The sequence below is a fragment of the Cydia fagiglandana genome, chromosome 17 (assembly GCF_963556715.1).
Source record: "Cydia fagiglandana chromosome 17, ilCydFagi1.1, whole genome shotgun sequence".
In the NCBI taxonomy this organism is placed as follows: Eukaryota; Metazoa; Arthropoda; class Insecta; order Lepidoptera; family Tortricidae; genus Cydia; species Cydia fagiglandana.
Window position 1 is genome coordinate 18,391,444 of NC_085948.1, and position 21,688 is coordinate 18,413,131.

The window sequence follows — 21,688 nt, forward strand, 5'->3', positions numbered from 1 at the left end:
TCGGTAAATTATTGGAAATCGAAAATACGTTTCGAAATAACAATCACTCGACACAAAATGTGTCCAGCTAGTAGGGTCCGTAAGGAACACAAATGTATGGAAATGCATGCACTTTAGTCTCAGGCGATGCCGCTTGGCACGATTGTTCCTTAGGTCAAACAAAGTTGATCTGGCCCGGTAGCCAGGAGATCGTCCCATGCAGACCCCTCAAGAAGGGGGAGGGGGGAAGGGTCGGCTCCCCAGGTCCAATCTATGCTATATTCCTTCCTAGTCTTAGCAAATAGGGCAAGTTATATATCATTTTCGTATAAATTAGGGACGAGAAATTCATTTTTGAAATAATTATCATACCTTTCCATACAAAAAAAATGATTTCCGTACAAAAAATGAAAGTGTTATGTAATTTTTTGTGATAATTTTGGATGTTACAATCACAGTGTGGCGATTTGCACTAAATAAAAAATTGGACAATGTAGCCCATGTATTCTTTATTCTGGAAAATATCACTTTATAGTAGGCATTCATACATTTTTTTGTAATAAAAAATAATTTATAGCGCGTGGCGGTAACAATTTCCATACAAATGGAACTATGCCCAAAATCAAAGATTAAAAATGTTTACTAAAACACTAAATTTGACATTTTAAAAGTTTAAATATAATGTTTTAATAATTTTTCCATGCGTTTTTGCCCTTTTTGGTACAAATTTGTTGTTTTTATTTTTCAAACTTTCTCCCCCCTATCCCCCCCCCCCTTAAGCGTTGATTTTATAAAATTCTATTTTATCTTAAACTTAAACCTGTCGCATTTAATTGATGTTGAAAATTTCACCTTTATATCTTCAGGGGTTTAGATTGTTTGATGTCTGGAAGTAAGCAGAGTTTTGTTAGATATTATAATGTATGGGATATTATGAAATAAAATGTCTTTAGCTCAAACACATGTAGATCCTAAACTACTGAACGTTTTAACCTGAAAGTTTGAAGATCGATTAATTACAAAAGGTATAAGTTAGTTATAAAAACAAATTTAAGAATATCTACCCTTAAGGGGGGAATGGAGGGGGGGAAAGTTTGTATGCAAGAAAAATAAAAACAACAAATTTGTACCAAAAAAGGGCAAAAACGCATGGAAAAATTATTAAAACATTATATTTAAACTTTTAAAATGTCAAATTCAGTGTTTTAGTAAACATTTTTAATCTTTGACTTTGGGCATAGCTCCATTTGTATGGATATCGTTACTGCCACGCGCTATAAATTATTTTTTTATTACAAAAAAATGTATGAATGCCTTCTATAAAGTGATATTTTCCAGAATAAAAAATACATGGGCTACATTGTCCAATTTTTTATTTAGTGCAAATCGCCACACTGTGATTGTAACATCCAAAATTGTCACAAAAAATGACATTACATTTTCATGTTTGGTATAAAGATCATTTTTTTTGTATGGAAAGGCATAATAATTATTTAAAAAATGAATTACTCGTCCCTAATTTATACGAAAATGATATATAACATGCCCTAGTTGCTAAGACTAGGAAGGAATATAGCATAGATTGGACCTGGGGAGCCGACTCTTTTACCCCCCCTTTTTTGGGGGTCTGCATGGTACGATCTCCTGGCTACCGGGCCAGATCAACTTTGTTTGACCTAAGGAATAATCGTGCCAAGCGGCATCGCCTGAGACTAAAGTGCATGCTAAATGACCTTACTGACCCTACTACAGCTCTTCTCAAAGTTTTTAATTACTTTCTGTCTCCTATCCTCAATTTCCGAATTTGAATATTGCATATATCGCACGACAGTTGAAGTGAAAGAGACATTTGAAAGACAAATTCCATTTAGGTTTATGTGCACTTTTAGTGAATAAAATGGAATTGAATATTCAAGGCAAGGCATGGCATGGTACCAGTAATTACGGCCCGATTTGTACTCTAAGATATGTCAAATATTACTTCTAAGGTACAGTTATGGATTGGATATACGAGTATTTCAGTTTTAAAAGTGACGTTTTGTTTGAATAAATGTATTTTATGACACTAAGATAACTGATCTACCAAATATTTGAATTAGGTATCTTAAACTTCGAATCAGGCCATTCGAGTAGTGTACCTATTTAATTTTAAAGTATATTTTATGAACTGTAATGTATAACCCCTAAGAGTTGACGCTTAAAATATATTTTATTTAAATTGATATGATTATTTTTTATAATGCAAAATATATGGTATTAGATTTGTTTTTTTTTGTAAAAACATAATATTTTAAACTTATTATCCTTGATGAGAATAAAAAAAGAAGACTTAAGGTTATTTTTATAATTTTATTTGCCTCACATTGACTTGAGAAAATATGAAATGAAATGAAAATCTTTATTTCAGGCAACTAGTGGCCCATACATAAATAATTAAATACCTTAAAACTAGCATACATAAATAAATATGTATCATAATGTCTGTAATAGATAATAAAGATATTTTTCATTTTTCATTTTCATTTCATTTGACTGGAATAAATACGAAGATAATTATACCATGATATTATCATGGTTTGTAGTATTTTTTTAAATCAATGATAGGTTGTTATAATGCATCTAGTAATTAAGCTACAAATAGAAATATATTGGTAATTGCATAAGTCGATCAATAACCAGTCATACGGCGCTGGCGACAGAGTACGGTGCAGATAAAATGTAATTTTAGAAGTATCCAGAAAAAGTACTAAGTTCAGAGTGTTTAATCAAAAAGTGAAAATAACTTGTGGTATGCAGTCACTATTAGATTTAGTTCTATTTTTTTGATATTTTTAGATTTAGTCAGGAAAGTATAGGTATTCATAATAAATACCAATGTTATTTTACAACGAGTCTCCTCAGCCAACTGCAAAGTATCTACATAAAACTCTGCTGAATATATATTGTAGTGACCAAACACGAAGGAATTGGCAAAATATAATATGTATTACCCTTAATGTCTTCTGTGCTGTTTTAAGAGTGCTCTTAAACCATACTTATGGTAGCTAATTTAAAAAGATTTTCATTTGTGTATTTCCGATTAGCTCATTAGTTAATTCTAAAAGGTTTTTATGTTTCAGTAAAAATGTATAAACTAGCGAATGCTAAGATCTCCAGCGGGCGATTGTCGTTGGCAACATTACTTCGCCTCCGTGTTCTCCTGGGCCACTATTGCCCCGTCAGCCCGCGCGTCACATTGCGCCTCTTCTCTTGGATCTACTGCCTCTTACTACCTTACTTACTTTGCATTTATACCACAAAATATATGGCTAGCCGCGGGGCTCCAATCTTCCCTGTACTATCATTAATGATAGAATACTGGGCTAACGCTATTCTATCCTTACTATCGGAACAAACACATTTCTTTGAATTATTAAAAGGAGTCGAGCTGATCGATCGCGAAATGGGCTTCGATCATCTACCTTTAATAATGCCAGCAACGGGATATATATTTTCAGTAATAATAGTTCATAAGGCATGGAATTGCTTTTCAAATTTTGTTCTATTTGGCCATGGGATTTATTTTGCATCATTTACGAATATAATGACGATGGCATCCGCTCTTAATTGCTTATTGTCATCCTTGCCTCTCGATTTGTTACGTCTCCGTATAAAGTTGCTTCGCCAAGCCTTGACAAGTAACTTGAGCCTATCGATAAATAATACAGAGGACAAAATAAAAATACTCTGGGACACCTTTAGACTGTACAGGAAATTAACAGACAATGTAATCGGTGGATTCCACTGGACTAAACTGCAGGTGAGAATTAGTTTATTTCTTTATTTGTGTCATTTAGACTTTGAATTGAACCGATTCTGCAAATAATTACATTATAATTTTACCTCCGAGAGGAATGAGAGTTTTGCAAAGGAATTTATGAAGTTGGCGTTGAAAGTATCCATGTAGGTAAGATTAATATAAAATTCTTGACCAGCTAAAATATTTTTCATGCATCTTTTGCATTAAAACTAAAAATAAAACTTAGTATAGCATTTTTTTTTACAGATAAGATATATGCAGTGGTAATACTAAAAGAAATTAATAACTAGCTAAAATCTAAAATAGGGCCTTGAGGCATTGTACCGAGGACGCTGACGGCATTTTCTCGCTGTATCGCAATGCTGATACGTTGTGCGAGGTAGCCGCTAGCTCTTCGGTAACCAGACGCTTGGCGATTTCTACGAATAACTTATTAATTTTTATTATGTTTTCAGATATTTATTAGTACGTGTTGCTGCTTTTTTTCATTTGTTATAAATGGTTATTATATTTGCTTAAGAAAGAAACACTCCACAGATGTGAGTATAAATATTCGGCTTTAGAAGATAATAGCTACTTATTTAGAGCTTAGTTTAAGTAATAAATAAATAAAAAAGCTTTATTTCTTCCACACATACTTCAAACAAAATAAATATATAACATTAAAGTAAAAGATAACTTAAAAGATATGTGGGCCCCTTTCGGGTAAAAGCCTAAGTTTAAGTAATACTCGTAAGTAATATTTACGAAAAAGTTCAGAATATTCTGCGATTTTCGAATCCGACAAAAAAAACAATATAAAGTATGTAATTGTTAGGAAGACCATGCCAATTTTATTAATTTAAATAAATATGTACATAATAGTTGCATCATTTATATACGAGTTTTGTAATATTTTATTTGTTTCTACAGGCAGAATACGGGATAGCCGATTGTGCATGGGACATATTTTGGTATGTTTTGTTTGCCGCACCATCTTGTCTGCCAGCGGTGTTCTGTGAGCTAGCTTCCCGAGAAGTCGACAAACTAAAATCTGCCCTTGGTGAATTGCTACTTCTTTGTGAAGGTATCATTCCTTATTCTAATGGTTTTTCAGTTGATGTGATGATTTTGGACATATTTTTAACTGTCTTCATGAAGACCAGTCGAATGGATCAAACACTAGAGGGGTCGAAAGAAAAGACTGAGATATTTTTGACACAAATCTGACATGCTTTGACAAAAATGGAAACAAATTACGTAAAATATAAGCCATATAATTATGCCACCCTCCGATCGTCCTAGTCTGGGATCGGTCTGACAACCAGTGCCGGGTATCTCGCCCCGGCACGCGCTGAGACTGGAAACCTTTGTATTCTAAGTTGTTAGTAGATAAATTAATAATTGTTTTTCTTTTCTTCTATTATGTAATTTTATTTTATTTTCCTATGTACTTGAATTGATTATGTGGCAATAAACAATTCTTATTATTATATTATACGTAATTCTATATATTTCATAAATCTTGTTCATGTGTATGCACAGATGATGAACTACAATCGGAGCTGCAGCTAGCGATTGAATATATGGATCATCTTCCCTTCAGAGAGACCATCTTCCAGGTGTGGTCTCTCGACGGCTGTTTCATACTGGCTTTTGGCGGCCTTTGTACCACCTATCTTATTACCATCGTTCAGATATTTGGCATCATTTAGTTTAACTTCCTTACCACCGTCATATTTGGCGTTATCATTAAGCTAAGCCTTAGTCGACTGCACTATTTGCTTCAACACCAATAATTGAATTGTTAGCTTGACTAAAAGTTGATAGACTTATCACCATTGTAGGTTTCTATAATATACCTACGTAGTACCTAAACTTTACAATTATCAATTAGTTAATGATTTACTTCTTTCATATGTACAAATACGTAAGTAAGTCAAAATGATAGAATACATATGATTACTAGCTAATTGAGGCTTGTAGCGCATTTATGAATAAACGATTAATGGCGTTATTCAATGCGTAGTATATCTGACAGCTAATTGGTAAATAAATACCGTTACAGTACATATGGTCCTATTTTCCCGCACTAGTGCGTAAAATAGCACTCTTCGTGCGTATGTCAAAAGTTTAAAAGGCCATAATGTACTGTAAAACGTTGTACGATACACGTGCGAATAGGTAAGGAATTTCCTCTTTTTTGCACTTGTATCGTAAATAACTATTATGCTATAATCTATAATTATAATATATGAATAAACTAATATAAAATATAACTAGTACAGTTGTAATCACTTCGTTTGATTTGAACTTTGTGTTAGTCACGCGTGGAGATAGCATAAATCAATTTGTCAAATAATTGTAGTGTTGTTGTTATTGTTTAGTTTACACTATGGCACCAGAATTACATAATATATATTATGCTTATAAATTGTTTTATTTCAACAAGTCTACTCGATGAACCCCTAAACAGAGCAAATATTTTATTGAATAGGTACTCGATTTTTTTAAATTTAAAAATTAAGAATAGGTACTCGTTTAATATTTTCTTCAAATACGTAGGTTAAAGCGTCAAGACGTAACAGACAGAGAGGCAGAGCTACTTTCGCATTAATAATGAATAGTATGGGTTTTATTTTAGCGTCTTACATGTCGGTGGTCTGGTGGGATGCTAAAAATTATATGAAATATTCATCTTTACATTTGGCAACCCTATGGCAACCATGACTCCAATGGAACGTCAAATTGGGCCGATTAAAAACGCGTCGTAACGAGACCGCACGCCAGACGGCACGTACGGTCATCCATTAATGTTTATACGAATTTGAACTTTATGCCGAGGTCTTGGGATCTAAAATACTGTGATTTGTGTAGCGTTTCGGAAAGGATTATGTCCATTTGATGAGGGAAATTGACTTTGGGGATTGTGCGTAGTTGCTTAACTGTTCATTTTAAAAGGAATTTGATACGTTTGAGTTGAGCCTCTCTTAATTAAAAATCCAGCTTAATTTATTGTTCGTAGTTCTTTTTATTATTTATGTTTGGGAGAGAAAAAAAATATTCACATAACATTACCAAGCAACACAATATCAAAACATGAGACATATAAATAACTTACACCTACTTCTTGTAATTAAATATTTTTCAATTGGAAAATCTACTAACGGTGACTGAATAGATATATTATGATCACATACCATAATCAACTTCAACTAAATTTAGACGTTTCAAAATAAAAGCCTCTAGGACAACCGTAAAACCATCCGACTATAGTTCATTACTACAACTATGGTCCACTGTTTCAATAGGTACAAGTATCAAACAAATGCATTTTTTGTATGTGTGCGTTATTTCTCCCCTTCTCAAAACATCTTGCCTCAGAACGCCGTCATTCAAATAAGTAATAGTCACGCCTAAACAAAGATGATTTGAGTTAATGTTTGTAACATTTTGGACTTTAGTCAGGTGATTTTACGGAACTGAAATCTCTCTAATCCAACACGATTTTAAAAACGCTCGTGCCATGGATTCACTAATCAGAGTGAAATATTTCTACGCCTAACAAGTCCCAATATTTTCATTTCATTCCTTCGAATGAACGAGTGACCCAAAACTGTCAGAACAACAATTCCTTTGCATAAACTCCACCATCTAATACAACTTGTGTCGCCCGGAGCGACTTCTGACTGTTAAAAATTTGAAAACTTTTCGGGGCGAACTTTCAAGTATTTTTTCATGGAAATTGTTAGGTTGTGTGGAGTTTGATGAGATGCCTTCCCAGGTGGTATGGAGATACTTTTGATGTTACAAGGTGAACATTGTTGACAAAAAATTTAGCAAGTTTTTTTGTTCAGCGTGCCTATCATGATCGAGCTTTTATCGTATTTTATCGTGGTCACTTTCTTAAAAAGTAGAATGTCCATTAGTGCGAGAGTGATGCATGCAACGAATTAGAATAACTACGTATTATACATAGAAGTCTTACTAGAGTTACACGTGTAATTGTACCAGGAGTGACTCAACGTTCTGTACTATGCGCTTGATATGGTCATAATTATATTGTAATGCCGCGCAATAGGTTTGACATATAGCATTTTATTTTAGCCAATCAAAACTTTTCGTGACTATTCACAATTTATTAATAGCTGGAAATTTAATTGTGTATAGGGTAATATTGAAAGCAGCGTGTAGGCTATAAATATTTATGGAATAGAGATAACTTTTTACCCGACTACGGCAACGCAAAAGGAGGGTTATGATAGTAAGTAATAAATGTCAGATATGTGGAGTCATGTGGACCATTAGTCTGTGTATTCCGTCGCTCTGTATGCATAACAGACGACCACTACTAAGTATACCCGTACTTACATTAAGCTGTTAGTGCTTGAGAAACGAGCCATAGGCTCTTTGAAACATTGTACTCGTATATATTGAAATTATTTTAATGTTAATATGTCTCACGACAGTTTCAATTCGATTAAATTCAAATGTTCGTACGCGTACTGTAGACACTACATCTATGTTAAAAATGCTAGTCGACTGCAGTCTTCAGTATTAAAGGCCATCAAACGAAGCAGTAATCTCAAACCGACGGGTACTCAACTGAGCTCGGAATTGACTCGATGTAATTTTTCAAGACGGCGCCGTCTGGGCGCTGCACCGTCTCAATGCCGTGTATATCCAATATGTGCATTTATGCAATGCATATGCTGTAGGGTTGATAAAAAATTGTATAATGAAGGACAGTTGTGTATGATTGTAAACGCATTGTTTTTTTTTTAAATACATTTTGTAAGTTTATCTGTGACGGTAAAAATTTCGGGAACAACGTTTTTTTTTGTACCTATACCTATACCATTAATCATAATCGTGTTCGTACAGAGCTACATATTACTAGATTAAAAACTAAAACCGGGATTCAATGAACAAAATCAATCAATATCTCCATTAGAAACATCGAACACAATGCCTGTAACTATAATGTTAAGGTGCCTATGTATTTATTATACTAAACTTGATCAATTTGATAATATCGAACTAAGTGTTAGAGAGTGACTGATAATGTGATTATCTTAGCACTATGTACAATGCGATTAGATTGTATCTCGGTTTAATGCAATTTGCCATAATTATTGACCGGCTAATTCAAACTGATAGCTTTGGAATCTACATGTTTCAATAATATATTATAACGTATGTTAAGAGGAAGAGACGAAAGCTGTGAGGTAGGTAGATTTGAAATTATGTACTAATTGACGACCGGTCTGGCCTAATGAGTAGTGACCCTGCCTGCGAAGCCGATGGTCCTGGGTTCGAATCCCAGTAAGGGCATTTATTTGTGTGATGAACACTAATATTTGTTCCTGAGTCATGGGTGTTTTCTATGTATATAAGTATGTATTTATCCATATAAGTATGTGTATCGTCGCCAAGCACCCATAGTACAAACTTTGCTTAGTTTGGAGCTAGGTTGATCTGTGTAAGATGTCCCCCAATATTTATTTATTTATTTTTATTTAATTTCAATTGAAAATATGATGCAAAATAAATCTGGAATTCAGGACTAGTTTTATAAACAAGTAAACATATATTTTTTATGGCATAGGCTACGGTGACTGCTTAACAGGTCCTTATGCTTGTTCACCACCGACGTGGTATAAAAAATGGGTACAAACTCTTCGTGAAATATTAGAAAAAGCTTACCCAAAGCCTGGCCACCGCATCGGCATGGGAACCACGTCCCAGATGAGTGCGCGGATCGGCCGTAACGCTCTCCCAGTCTGAAACGCGACCTACGGGTTACGAGGGAATATTTATGGGATATATGTGTTTCGTGTTAACTTGATGTTCTTTAGTTTAACGCCCTTTTAACCCTTCGTCTGGCATGCTTCATTCCGTAGTGGGACTTACAGAGCAATAAAAAAAAACAAAATTAATTGTAATTCTAGCAACTCAAAAATTACGTTTGACTGCTGAAAGGTTAACTTAAGGGTTAACGCCAAGTTAACACAATACACTCACAAAAACCGCAACTTTGTCTGCGTCGAATGATGATGATGGATACCTATCGTAACTCCCACGGGCCTCAAACTATTTCCATAACAAATGTCATCTCTGTTGTTCAGCAGTTTAAGCGTAAAGTGGTAACAGACACACAGACAGAGTTACTGTTGCATTTATAATATTATTGATATTTATTTATTTATTTTTAAACTATTGCACATACAAAAAGTACAACAGGCGGACTTAATGCCATTATAGGCATTAAGTCCTATTAAGTGGTTGATATATACAGGGTGATTCATGAGACGTGAGCAGGACTAATCCTGCCCACTCAGTAACTGATAATTGATCGATCACCTTCGTATTTAGGTGAAACAACCACACTTTTTCCTATTTTTTAACTTTTTGGCGAGGGAAAATTTAATTCTCTACAATCATGGTCACCCTACAAGACCTAATTAATAAACATAAAACCTCTTTAACCGTAATGACAGCATTATGATTACGAAGAAAATAAACTGTCAAACTTAGGTAGTTTAGTATTCTAACTGTAGGGTGACCATGCATGTCGTAAATAAATTAATAACTTTTTTTTTCAACACGACTAGAAAATTAACGTTAACCGCACTAATACTGATACGAAACAGTTGCTTATAATTTACGAAATGCGCAGTGCTAGTCCTGCTCACGTCTCCTGAATCACCCTGTATATAGTAGGGATAGACAAATATTTTGTGAACTTTGTGCGCCTTGCGTTAAGTTGTTTGTGTATGAAGCACCGTTGGATAGGTTATAGGTTACAGTGCATATGAATTGTTTGAAGCTCTATTATCTAGTATTCTGAGACGTGACCTGCATTATATGGGAATATTTACGATTTTTTTCGTGTCTCGTGTTATCTTGGTATAGTTTCATATCAACTCTTTGGTAGATACAGAGAGCATGTTATTACTAATAGGTGTAAGGATAATCTATACTTCTAAGTTTTACACCATGACGTATTGTTATTAATAGTCATAGTCTAGACTATTAATAACAATACGTCATGTATTTTGAATAGAGAGGTTCCTCCATTGGCATTCTTTTATAGAAATGATCGCTTCTAAACTCAATAAAGAAAATATGATCAAATATCATGAAAACAGCATAAACTCCCGCATCTTCAGAATATGACAAACAGCGCCAAAAAGTCTAGACCAACTTACCAAATGCTTTGAAAATACAAAAATAACCTTACATTCATCATAAATTTTACTCCATTACAATAAGCCTCAAATTCTTCCAACTCAGCCGCAGATGACAATTGCATCGCGATAAATAACCGACTTTTTATTGCAGTAACCTTGACCGTAACGTAATAGTATTAAAGTTCAATGTCGTTTGATTCAAGTGTAAAGTGGTGGAGATTCTGGGACATCGTCGCATGCATTTTACATGGGGTTCAACGGTTGAATTGGTCCACGATTTATGGCGGTAGCATCCGGCTTGTAAGAGATTAATATATGCCAAAAACTCTCTTAGCTTTGACATGGCTATTTCTAGTGAACTTATAAAATTCTTATAGCCTTCATTTTTATAGCCTTTCTTTTTCTGGGTCTCAGTTTAAACTCCCTTCGGTCATGTTTTAGTTTATCAAAACTCGTTGCGAATTTCATATTTTTCGCACTTGTATCGTAATGCTCTATTATACAAAAAAATATAAATAGACTAGACTCGTAATATATTAGTCTCAAGGAAAACTGTTTAATAGTATTTTATACAATCGTGATATAATAGAGAGCTTTTCAGTCGAGTACCGTGTTTAGGCAACGAAGCTTGCTGAGTTGCCTAATTCAGGTACGAGATTGAAAAGCTTGATTATATCACTATTGTATACAATACTTTTTCTACGAGTCAACAAAAATAATACTTTAAACTAGTAGAATCATACAAAAAAACCAAATTAAAAGTATGCACTATGCAGCTAAGATGGTACGCGAGCAGCCGTGATACCTTATTCATACTACCTACGCGCCCCGGCCACCGCGCCCGGCGCGTTGGTCAACGACACTTCTCGTAACTCATGAGGCCCTGGTACTTGCTCCGCGCTAAATTTAATTTTTAGACAGTTGTTTTCTCGATTTTGGCCACCGTAGCCTATGGAGACTAACAAGCAACACTAAGTGGTTTTCGTAGTCTATGGATGTTGCTATATTAAGGGTGTCACATGCGCGATTCTGACTTATGAACCAATTGTTTCTACTATACAACCAAAAATAAATAATAAATTTGAGCTATGGTTTTGTTTCGTCCTCTTGATCGCGGCGAGCTGTGATTGGTCAGTTTCATTATAGTTGACTAAACTGTATCGATATGAATATTATAGTTGAGTTGGGAGCCCATACATTAAAAATACCCAATTAAAGTTTGGTATAAGAAATCTTAATTCAAGAATTATAGTCGACGAGTAGAAAAAAATAATTAATCCATATTATTAATAAAGCTGTGAGTCATATCGAAACTTTGAAAACAAATAAAATAAATGCCATCTGAAACTTCATTCAAAAAGAGAGTTGAATCGTAAGTATTCATTCTTAATCCTTCTCGTTAAGAGTAAGCAATAGTACATTATTGTCGAGGCTCGGAAGTAGCTACTTGCAGGCTGAGGATTCGTTTTAAACGGACGACCTTGGGAGTCCGTTTAATTGAATCCGAAGCCAGCAAGTAGCCTTCCAGCCGAGTCATATATAGTGCTTTTCTCAAAAATGGTGCAAAAAATATAAATATTATAGAAATATTTTACAAAAGCAACGTTCTTACGTATATATTTTCACAGAAAAAAACCCTTGCCGCCTTTTTATTTTTTTAATAAAAAAATAGAAGTGTATTTTTCTGCCGTAAATGCGCCAACCTATTTGAGACACCTAAATAGTCGCGGTACTAATCATCTGTTTGGCTGTTTAATGGGCCTGTGCCTTCATTTGATATGGCCATTTCAACTTTTAAAAAGTTTGGAACTCGAGAAATAATGGAATTTGTATGCAACATTGCAGTCCCAAAATCGAGACTGCAATGTTTTTAACTTTTTAATTTTTGACTGACCATAAACTACGCGCTTCGCGACCTATTTTTTAGACGGCAAAGTCGACTTTGCCGTCCATTTTTGAGAAAAAGTCTGTATTTAAACATTTCGAAACGAAATTTCTCAGCTATAAAAAGAAATCCAGCTCGTTACTACATTCAAAGCAGTCCACACAACGCTTTAACTCCTATAACTAGGCCGTCACCTCCACTTGTACCCTTCGTCAGAAAAAGTTGGCGAAACTTTCCCCGTTTTAGGGGAAATGCGGTAAAATGCGAATTGATCGACGCGTTGACAGTGGGTATATAGGATTTTATAATTGTTTTCCTGATTGACTTGGCCTGGCTTTAGTGATTTATTATAATGTAGAATGGATTATGGTTATGTATAATGGTTATGTTTATTTAGATCTCCAGTATGGCATTCTGTTGTGGGAAAATCACAGACATATAAACGCATACCTTTGCGCTTGGCGAGGAACAGAAGCTTATGGAGAAAACAGGTCTTCAACAGAAATACTTGTCTCGATATCACGATCCCTAGCATTGAGGCTTTTTTCTTCTTCGACAGAAGAAGACGACAAAGAAGCGGAAGAAGATAGGCATGTGTTAGGAGTACCTAACACATACATGCCACGATAACGAGTACGTTTTGTTGTCTCTTAACAATTTCGGTGATCTCCCAGCTATTTGCTTTTTCTCTAAAATTTCCAAACCGATTCTAACCCTCCACGGGTTATCTATTAACCCTTCGCCTGTCCGCGTGCCCCGAGTGTTATCAGGGTTTTTAATTTCATCGTGAGGCAAGGGGCGGGTTAAATTATATGAGAGAATGATAAGGGATATGGGATGCTTGTGGGGCAGTTTCTGTGATAATTTTAATTCTGATGGTGTTGGAATTTAATTTTAAGTCCTAATATATTGTCACCTTCATGATTTGGACCCAAGGGTCATATATCCGAGTATTTATATTCATTTTTTAAATGTATGGCATTTTCTTATAACAGGATAGTTTTTTAAGTTATCAATATTATCAGTCAAGTTTTTGTTGGGTAAGGGGACATAATTTATTTTGCTTCGGAGCCCGATTCAGATTTAAGAACATGGTTACGGTTTTGATACGCTAATTGATATATGCGAAATGAAGTGAAAGTCGTGCGTGAGATGCGCGCCAATCACCGAGACGATCGTCATGAATGTATCGAAACCAGTTGAAACCCGTAACAAGTTGATCGAGCTGAATAAGGCTTCGCGGCAAGAGGAATAGTATGAGAATTCACTGATAGTGTTTCTTTTGTAGCAGTCAGGTCCGTCTTGCCCAACCTAACCTTCCTCATTGATTGCTTCTTAGACAAGTTTAAAATAAAAGTTGTGCTTAGCTTTATAGCTCAGTCAGTGTTATTTATTTAAAAATTTCCATCTTTATACTACTTATTTAGGTATATCTACTCTTTACTTACCTTTGTTTTCCCGAAAAAATATATACTTACACTCCTAACTGTACATCGATGGACCTTATTACAAAAGGCATAAGGTCCACCGATGTGATTACAGTGTGGGCTATGGTACGTTATACCTATTTTTCGGATCGAAGTTGTATTTAATTCTCTCCTGACATAATTGAGTGTTCCAAATTCCGCAACTCGAAGGGGGAAGGAATAAAACTTGCAAACATCTGCTATCAATAAAACTCGTGCTCAAACATTCTTGCGAATTGTTTACCCGATGGTGCGTGTTGGTTACTGGATGTAACCGCGAAGGAAAGCTAGGGACAAACGTGCAAATGTGTCAATCAGGCAGATAGACTGCTAAGTGGTGCGCCTGGTCGACAAAAATGTCAGAGAAAAAAAAACATATTTTTTATTTTATTTATTTATTGATATATATTTATTTTTAAATTGTCGTGAGACATACTAACCTTAAGCTAATTTTACGGTATAGCTTACAAGTTTTAGTCACTACTGCTGTCATTAGTGCCTTCAACACGTGGCCTCTGACAATGCTCCGAAATATGTTGCGTTATACTGTCAAATTAGCATAAAATAATTTATTAAAGTAAAAGTCACATTATGTGTTGCACATTAATCTACCTGTTTTTTAATGTTGAAATAGAAACAAAGACATTAAATCTGAAGAACTTGCATTTTTAGGTCAAACAGCTAAATAAAAGTTTGTACTTTTACTAAGTTGCAATACAAAAAGTCACAAACAATACAAAAATACTCAAGTTTCGTGCGAATGATTACCTCGTGAACTAAAAAATATTAAATGTAAGTAATATTTACGGCAACATTACCAAATATCCCTCTTCGTCTCATCCAGTAATATTTTATAACTCCGAGTTTTGGGGTAATTAGTAGGTATGGCCGGAGGCTCTCCTAAGAGAGATAAAACGTATTAAATATTAACTTTTACAAGCAAAATTCCTCACAAAATTCCTCTTTACGGGTATAATCGTGTTTAACAAGATTTAACGTGAAATATGAATTAGTTGGACATTATATCTGTAACGATCACTCCAAAAGAAAATTCAACTCTGTATTATGGTGAAATTATTATGTAGCTTCAGAGGTATTTTAGAGAAAGGATAATTTGTAAAATGTAGTGAGGAATGCAATATTACCTTCAGGTATAAAATAGATATTACCTTCAGACGCAAAACCTTATACTTAAACTTTTATATTCCAATTCTTAAGTTTCTTAAAATTTGTTCCTTCACCATTTCCACTATCACGTACAACAACTCCGTCTACTTCAGTGTCTGGTCCCCGGGGGCCACTAGCGACGACCCGGCGCCCCGACGGATAATTGAAACGGGAACGATTAGGCAACTGATATGGGTATTATATGCTAGTACCTAACTATCTAATAGTGTTCTTCATTGTTAGAAATGTTTATGTTGATATGTGTTATTGGAGCATTTTAATAAATTTTATTATATACCGTTGTCCCTTACGAACGTCATTTTTTTGAAGATTTGTAGGTACAGTTGTTTTTCCTGTCACAAAAAATAGATGTGAAAAATTTTCATAATCATAGACTTGAAATTTTGAACACATGTAGGTGATCAGGGACTGCAATCTCGGCCCAACATTTGCGATTTGAGATCTCACGCGGAAAATTGTAATATTTTCAATTAGGAAAAGTTCTAAAACTCTAAAGTCACCTTTAGGGAAACAATTCCATTTAAAACTATTTAGTCACATCAATAAACGAGCTTTATTTTTCTTAGTTTCTAAAAACTCAAACAATAATAGTAGGTATTAAATGGTACATTTGTGATAAGTTATATTTTAATATTCAGATGAAAGCAAGAACAATCGGTTTCTACAAGATGATTGGAAAAAGAATTCATAAAGCAATAGCTGCGAATTAGATGGCTTTTAGGTGATAATGGAAAAATCGCCGCTTCGAGAAGCAAGAGATACAGCTCGTCAAGATAAAATTTACCTATTTTTAAATATATACCTAGTAAATATAAAACAAACGAACTGGAGGTTGATTCTTTTATAGTAAAAGTTTGGAACTGGTTTTGATACAACCTTTACGATCTTCTTGGTGATCGCACATCTCACGCACGATTTTCACTTCATTTCGCCTGCACAAAGCTGCGAAGTGCAAGATCGTATCAAAATAATATCAAATCTATTACAAGTTGTTACATTACAATCGGGAGTGGACGTGTCTGTGAGGATAGGATAATGTTTTTAGCGTTATTGCACTTAATAATTTAAGTAAATGATTATGAAAAATCCTGTCGGCCTTAGGGCTCTTTCCCAATGAGGTTCAGTAAAGTTTAATCCCGCAAAAATTATAGGTGTGTTCACACATTCGTTTGCATCCTGTTTTTTGCGGTACAGCAATGAGACTGAGCATAGGTACTGGGCAAATCCAAAAGACTCCATGCAGGAAGCTAGTGCAAGCGGACCCCAGGCTCCCATGAGCCGTGGCAAAGTGCCGGGACAATGCGGGGAAGATGATGATGATGACTAGGTACCTACTAAGTAAACAGGATTCTGCTGAAAAAGGTACCCGTAAAAAATTAGATCTTGCAGTGGGAAAGAGCTCTTAGGGCCAGTTGCACCAACCACATTTGACAGACTGATCAACGTCAGCCGGCGCGCTTCGGCGCTTTACTATGAAATATTCCATACATAAAAATTTAGCGAACTCTTTAAAGATACGAACAGTTTGGTGCAACCGACCTTTAATAGGTAGTGGTAAAAAATAACTACACTAAAGTGAGGGTTTGTAACCTAAATGTATTAGGTCTCGTATGTAAGCAAAGTAACACTTTGCGTATGATTCAGGCATAGAAACTTTCCGACTAGCGGCCGCCATTTCCGTGCGCTCAGACAATAGCAGCCCTAATGAAAACGTCCGGAGGGAAAGCGTGGTCTAACATATAACATTCAATATACGAACGTATGTAGTTGCGATAAGACTCAGAATTGTATGAATGCTGAGGTGTGGAAGACGAATGTGGAAGGTTTGTGGAGGTTCCGTGCTTAGATGACGTATTCAAGTATGACTAGAAATTAATAGTTACAGCAAACTACCAATTCATACAGGCATACAGCAACCGTAGTTAATTTTAAGTTATTTTCAAAGCAATTCAATATACGTACATAGAGAGGCAATACTGTTTTTTGTTTGGGCCAAAAGTCAAAATGGATGATAAAACCAAAAGTTAACTATTTTAGAGATTTACATAGTTCTTGTTAATGTAAATTATAATAAATTCCAAAAATCGTTGCATTCATAAGTTATTATGCGAAAGTAAGTATAATAATTTGAATTTGTTTCTTTGTTTCAGGTAATTTTCAACTCTAAATCCTGGTTATAAGGTTCAGCAGTACCTCTTACATTTTTGCAGTTGGTTTTGACAAGATGTTATAGGATGACCAGAATTGTTTATGTACAGGTAAACTATATACCAAAAATCTGTTCCTAGCTTAATTAAGTATATATTTTTGTTAAATAAAATAATCACAGAAGGTATGACAGAAAGGATCTGTGCTAGCTATAAATTCGATTAGGATAAAACATCTAATTGGTGCAAAACTGTTTAGCAATAAATACTGAATCATAATTATGTTACGAATCTCTATCTTTTCATTTATTTAAGATTTTAATAGTTACCTATACCTTATTGGACTGAGCGGGTATTACAAGGATTGAGAATTGACAAAAAAGGTAATTTACCGGGTGTGGCCTGTAATATGAGCAAAAAATTAAACTGTAGGCTGTAAGTACTCGTCATACTGACCAACATTTATTCAACGACTTTTAAAAATAACTTGTGGTTTGATTTTTAATGCACTTTAAAGCTTATTCTAAGACGCAATGTATTGCGAATTGTGTTATGTTTAATGTCAATCACAATGATATGGCGTGGCGATGGCGTCCATTGAAGATATGGTGGCCTAGCGGTAAGGCACTGGTCCCACCGCGAGCTAGTAAGCTATGAGCTATCGGCTATAAACACGAACAAAAGATAAGCACTCCCGTGTAAATAAAAGAGACACGGCGATATTTATAGTTACTCGCCCAGCGTGTTTATAGCCGATAGCTCATAGCTTACTAGCTCGCGGTGGGACCAGTGCCTAAGAGCGCGCGACTTTCAATCCGGAGGTCGCGGGTTCAAACCCCGGCTCGTACCAATGAGTTTTTCGGAACTTATGTACGAAATATCATTTGATATTTGCCAGTCGCTTTTCGGTGAAGGAAAACATCGTGAGGAAACCGGACTAATCTCAATAAGGCCTAGTTTCCCCTCTGAGTTGGAAGGTCAGATGGCAGTCGCTTTCGTAAAATCTAGTGCCTACGTCAAATCATGGGATTAGTTGTCAAGCGGACCCCAGGCTCCCATGAGCCGTGGCAAAATGCCGGGATAACGCCAGGAAGAAGATGAATGAAAAATAGGGAGTCTAAATACTTCATAATTTTTAAAAGTTATTGAACAAAAGTGTCACCGTTTGAGGAGTACAATCTATGTTTTAATTATTTGCTCGTATCACAGGCCACACCCGGTATATTATCATGCCGCGATCAGAAAGGGATTAGAAATGACAGATTTCCATACACTTACGTCTAAATCAATATGGATTGACAGCTATCTCAATCCCTTTTTAATTGCGATTCAGTAATATCTGGGTAAAATTAAATGATTGCAAAAATAATGATACTGTATTCAATAGTATATTTTATACCAAATAAGTTTATTTCAGTCATGCTAGCGCCATCTCCGGGACTTTTCCGGAAGCAAAACTCAGCGTTAAAGCGCCATCTAGTGAACATTTCTCGAACAACTTCCAATCACAGCTCGCTTAGCTTTAATATAGTCAATTTCAGCGCTTTTCAACTAGATGGAGTAACTTTGCTCGACAATAAGTCGACTCCTCTGTACCAGATGGCAGTAACGTAAAGACGTTAACAAAGTTATTAACAAGTAAGAAGTGTTCGAAAAGTGCCCGAAGGTCAATTCTGTTACTTAATTACAGTACAAAAGTTATTCTACAAGTTTAACAGCGAATTTAATTAAAATGATCTCCAGGAAGAAACTTGAAGTTATTCCTTAGTGGATACCAATTGAGAAAACTTAGTGGATGGAAACTCGGCCCTCTGGCCACTTGCGAACTTGGCCGTTCAGTTGTACCTAATTATTACTTTTGACTTTAGTAGCATATTCTTGGAAACTTTGCCGGAACTAAAGTTCACATGGAATTGTTCGCTGGAATTTGAAGTTTTTTAAGTGAACTGAAGAATAGGTAACTACGGTGATTCTCTTAGTTGAAGTATAACGTTTTTCGCGTCCAGTATAAATTATTTTTACGATAATGATCTTTTGTAATTTGTCAAATTTGTGTTAGCAGTGATTATCTGATTATTATAATAATTATGATTAAAATATACATATTTTATAATTGTAGGTTATGATTTAATAAACTAAACGTGAATGTACAATGGTATTAACACCATTTTTATAGTAAGAATGATTTCAAGCACTGATTTTTGTGGTTATATACAAAAAGAAAAGCATTTTACTTTAAGTATTTTAAGCCATTTTATTAAAGCTGTTAGGTGAAGCAGTTTTTATGCATAATTGCATTACTAAAAAACGTTGGAATCGATCCTGATCATAATAATTAGCAGAAAAAGTATTTTATTGATAGATAACGGAAAAAAAACGGTAACGTGACACGATCTTTCCAATGCTCTTCGCTACTTGTCCACCCGTTTCTAAAATATTTATATTTTAGCTTTCGCTATTTCAAATTTAATAAGCAATATAAGGAATAGCACAACCAAAGAGAATATTATAGTGCATTCCCTTTGGCACAACGAAACACAATTCTTTAAAAAGAACGCTCTCATTCTCGCTATATTATGGTCACAAAAGTGCACATTTTACTAGCGCCACCTATTCACAAGCAGCGTAACTACTACAAACGCATACACTGAACTCCGTAAAACATACTCTCCTTGTCGGAGGTCCTGGAAAACGCCGACAGATGGCGTTGTTTGCAAATTCACTACGTGGATAAAGGGCGCCATCTTTGTAGTTTCGGGAAAATTGCTTTGTGCGGGAGGTTCGGACGGATGATGTTTAACAGTGAGGGAGTGTGTGAGTGTTACTAAGTTTGTTTTAAGATGCGTGCTCAGAGAGGGCGTTACTAGTGTTTATATTAAGAACGGTGCCAATAATTCTGTTTTCATGATTCCGAAACGTACTTATTTTATTTTTCGAAGTTCAATTTATGTTTCACCCAGTTAAACCGATATAATTATGTTGTTACGCCATTTACAATTTGTGTTATTATTTTAAATACAATAAACCGGTAGGTACCTAGCAAGATAACATTAAGTTCATTGGTTAAATACTACTCACTGAATTAGTTATTTGCACGTTATTTGTCTCATGAATTTCAAATGTAAAACTAAAACAAACTAATTGACAGTCATAGTCAACTCTCATTATAACTAAAACAATAAATAATTCAATAGCTTCAGTGTCACTTTATTTATCCAACCTAGCTGTAAAATGACTTAAGTTTATGGTCCCTTTTCTACTCAGTTGATGTAAAAGTTAGTTTTGAATAGTAATGGCATTACGAAACTGTCAAAAGTTTGTTTGTTGTGAATAAACCCTTACCTTTTGTCAAAGAGTAGGTATAGTAGGTTTGTTTGCGAAATTTGTTATTATATTGGTCATTTCATTTGTTTACTTTCCAGAATTCTAGATAGTTTGGTAGTTATCTAAAAGGCAACACAAAATTATTTATTCTTGTATTTAGATGTTTTCTGAAGGCATATTTATTATTTCTCAACTGGTTACAGATTTTAAAAATGATAAAGATTTGATATTAATTCTTCTCTAGTTTGTTAGTGAAATTTGTAAACTCCCTCATCAGCTTTATATTTTGCGATTTTTGGGCGAGGTGATTTTTTACATACAGGGCCCGTCCACACTAACTCGTCATGAAACAAATGGAAATGTTTTGCGTTTTATGTATTTGACGACCTTCTAACCTAGTCGGTAACTCAGTAGGAACCCTGCCTATGAAGCACAGGGTGGGTTTGATTCCCGGATTTTAGTATTTATAAATATATTGTTGAGGTTTTCACAACACAAACCCTCAGCTTTCTGTAGGATAACTCAATTTGTGCAATAATGTGCTATAATATTGATCTATTGCGTAATTTGTGTGCGAAAGCTCACAATTTAGAATTATTTGAGCTATAATATATAAGCATCCCTGCTATTAACATCAGGCGTGCAGGCTTGTTTAAGCTGCCTAATCAACAACATTTGCTGCGTAAAATTATACGCGATCACGCCCAGCAATAAGCCAAAATAGCACC

General features: G+C 34.9%; 2 protein-coding genes across 2 annotated transcripts in view; both read left to right on the top strand.

Annotated features, from left to right (window-relative positions):
* Positions 1-21,688, top strand: part of LOC134672660 (uncharacterized) — a 538,774-nt gene that overhangs the window by 393,453 nt on the left and 123,633 nt on the right. The window lies entirely within an intron of this gene.
* LOC134672653 (uncharacterized) overlaps positions 3,091-21,688 on the top strand; it is a 346,311-nt gene continuing 327,713 nt past the window's right edge. The window contains exons 1-4 of the mRNA XM_063530611.1: positions 3,091-3,778; positions 4,234-4,317; positions 4,691-4,844; positions 5,303-5,941. Of these exons, the coding sequence (XP_063386681.1) occupies positions 3,104-3,778; positions 4,234-4,317; positions 4,691-4,844; positions 5,303-5,472 (1,083 nt within the window). The 5' untranslated portion in view covers positions 3,091-3,103 and the 3' untranslated portion in view covers positions 5,473-5,941. The remainder of the gene's footprint in view (positions 3,779-4,233; positions 4,318-4,690; positions 4,845-5,302; positions 5,942-21,688) is intronic.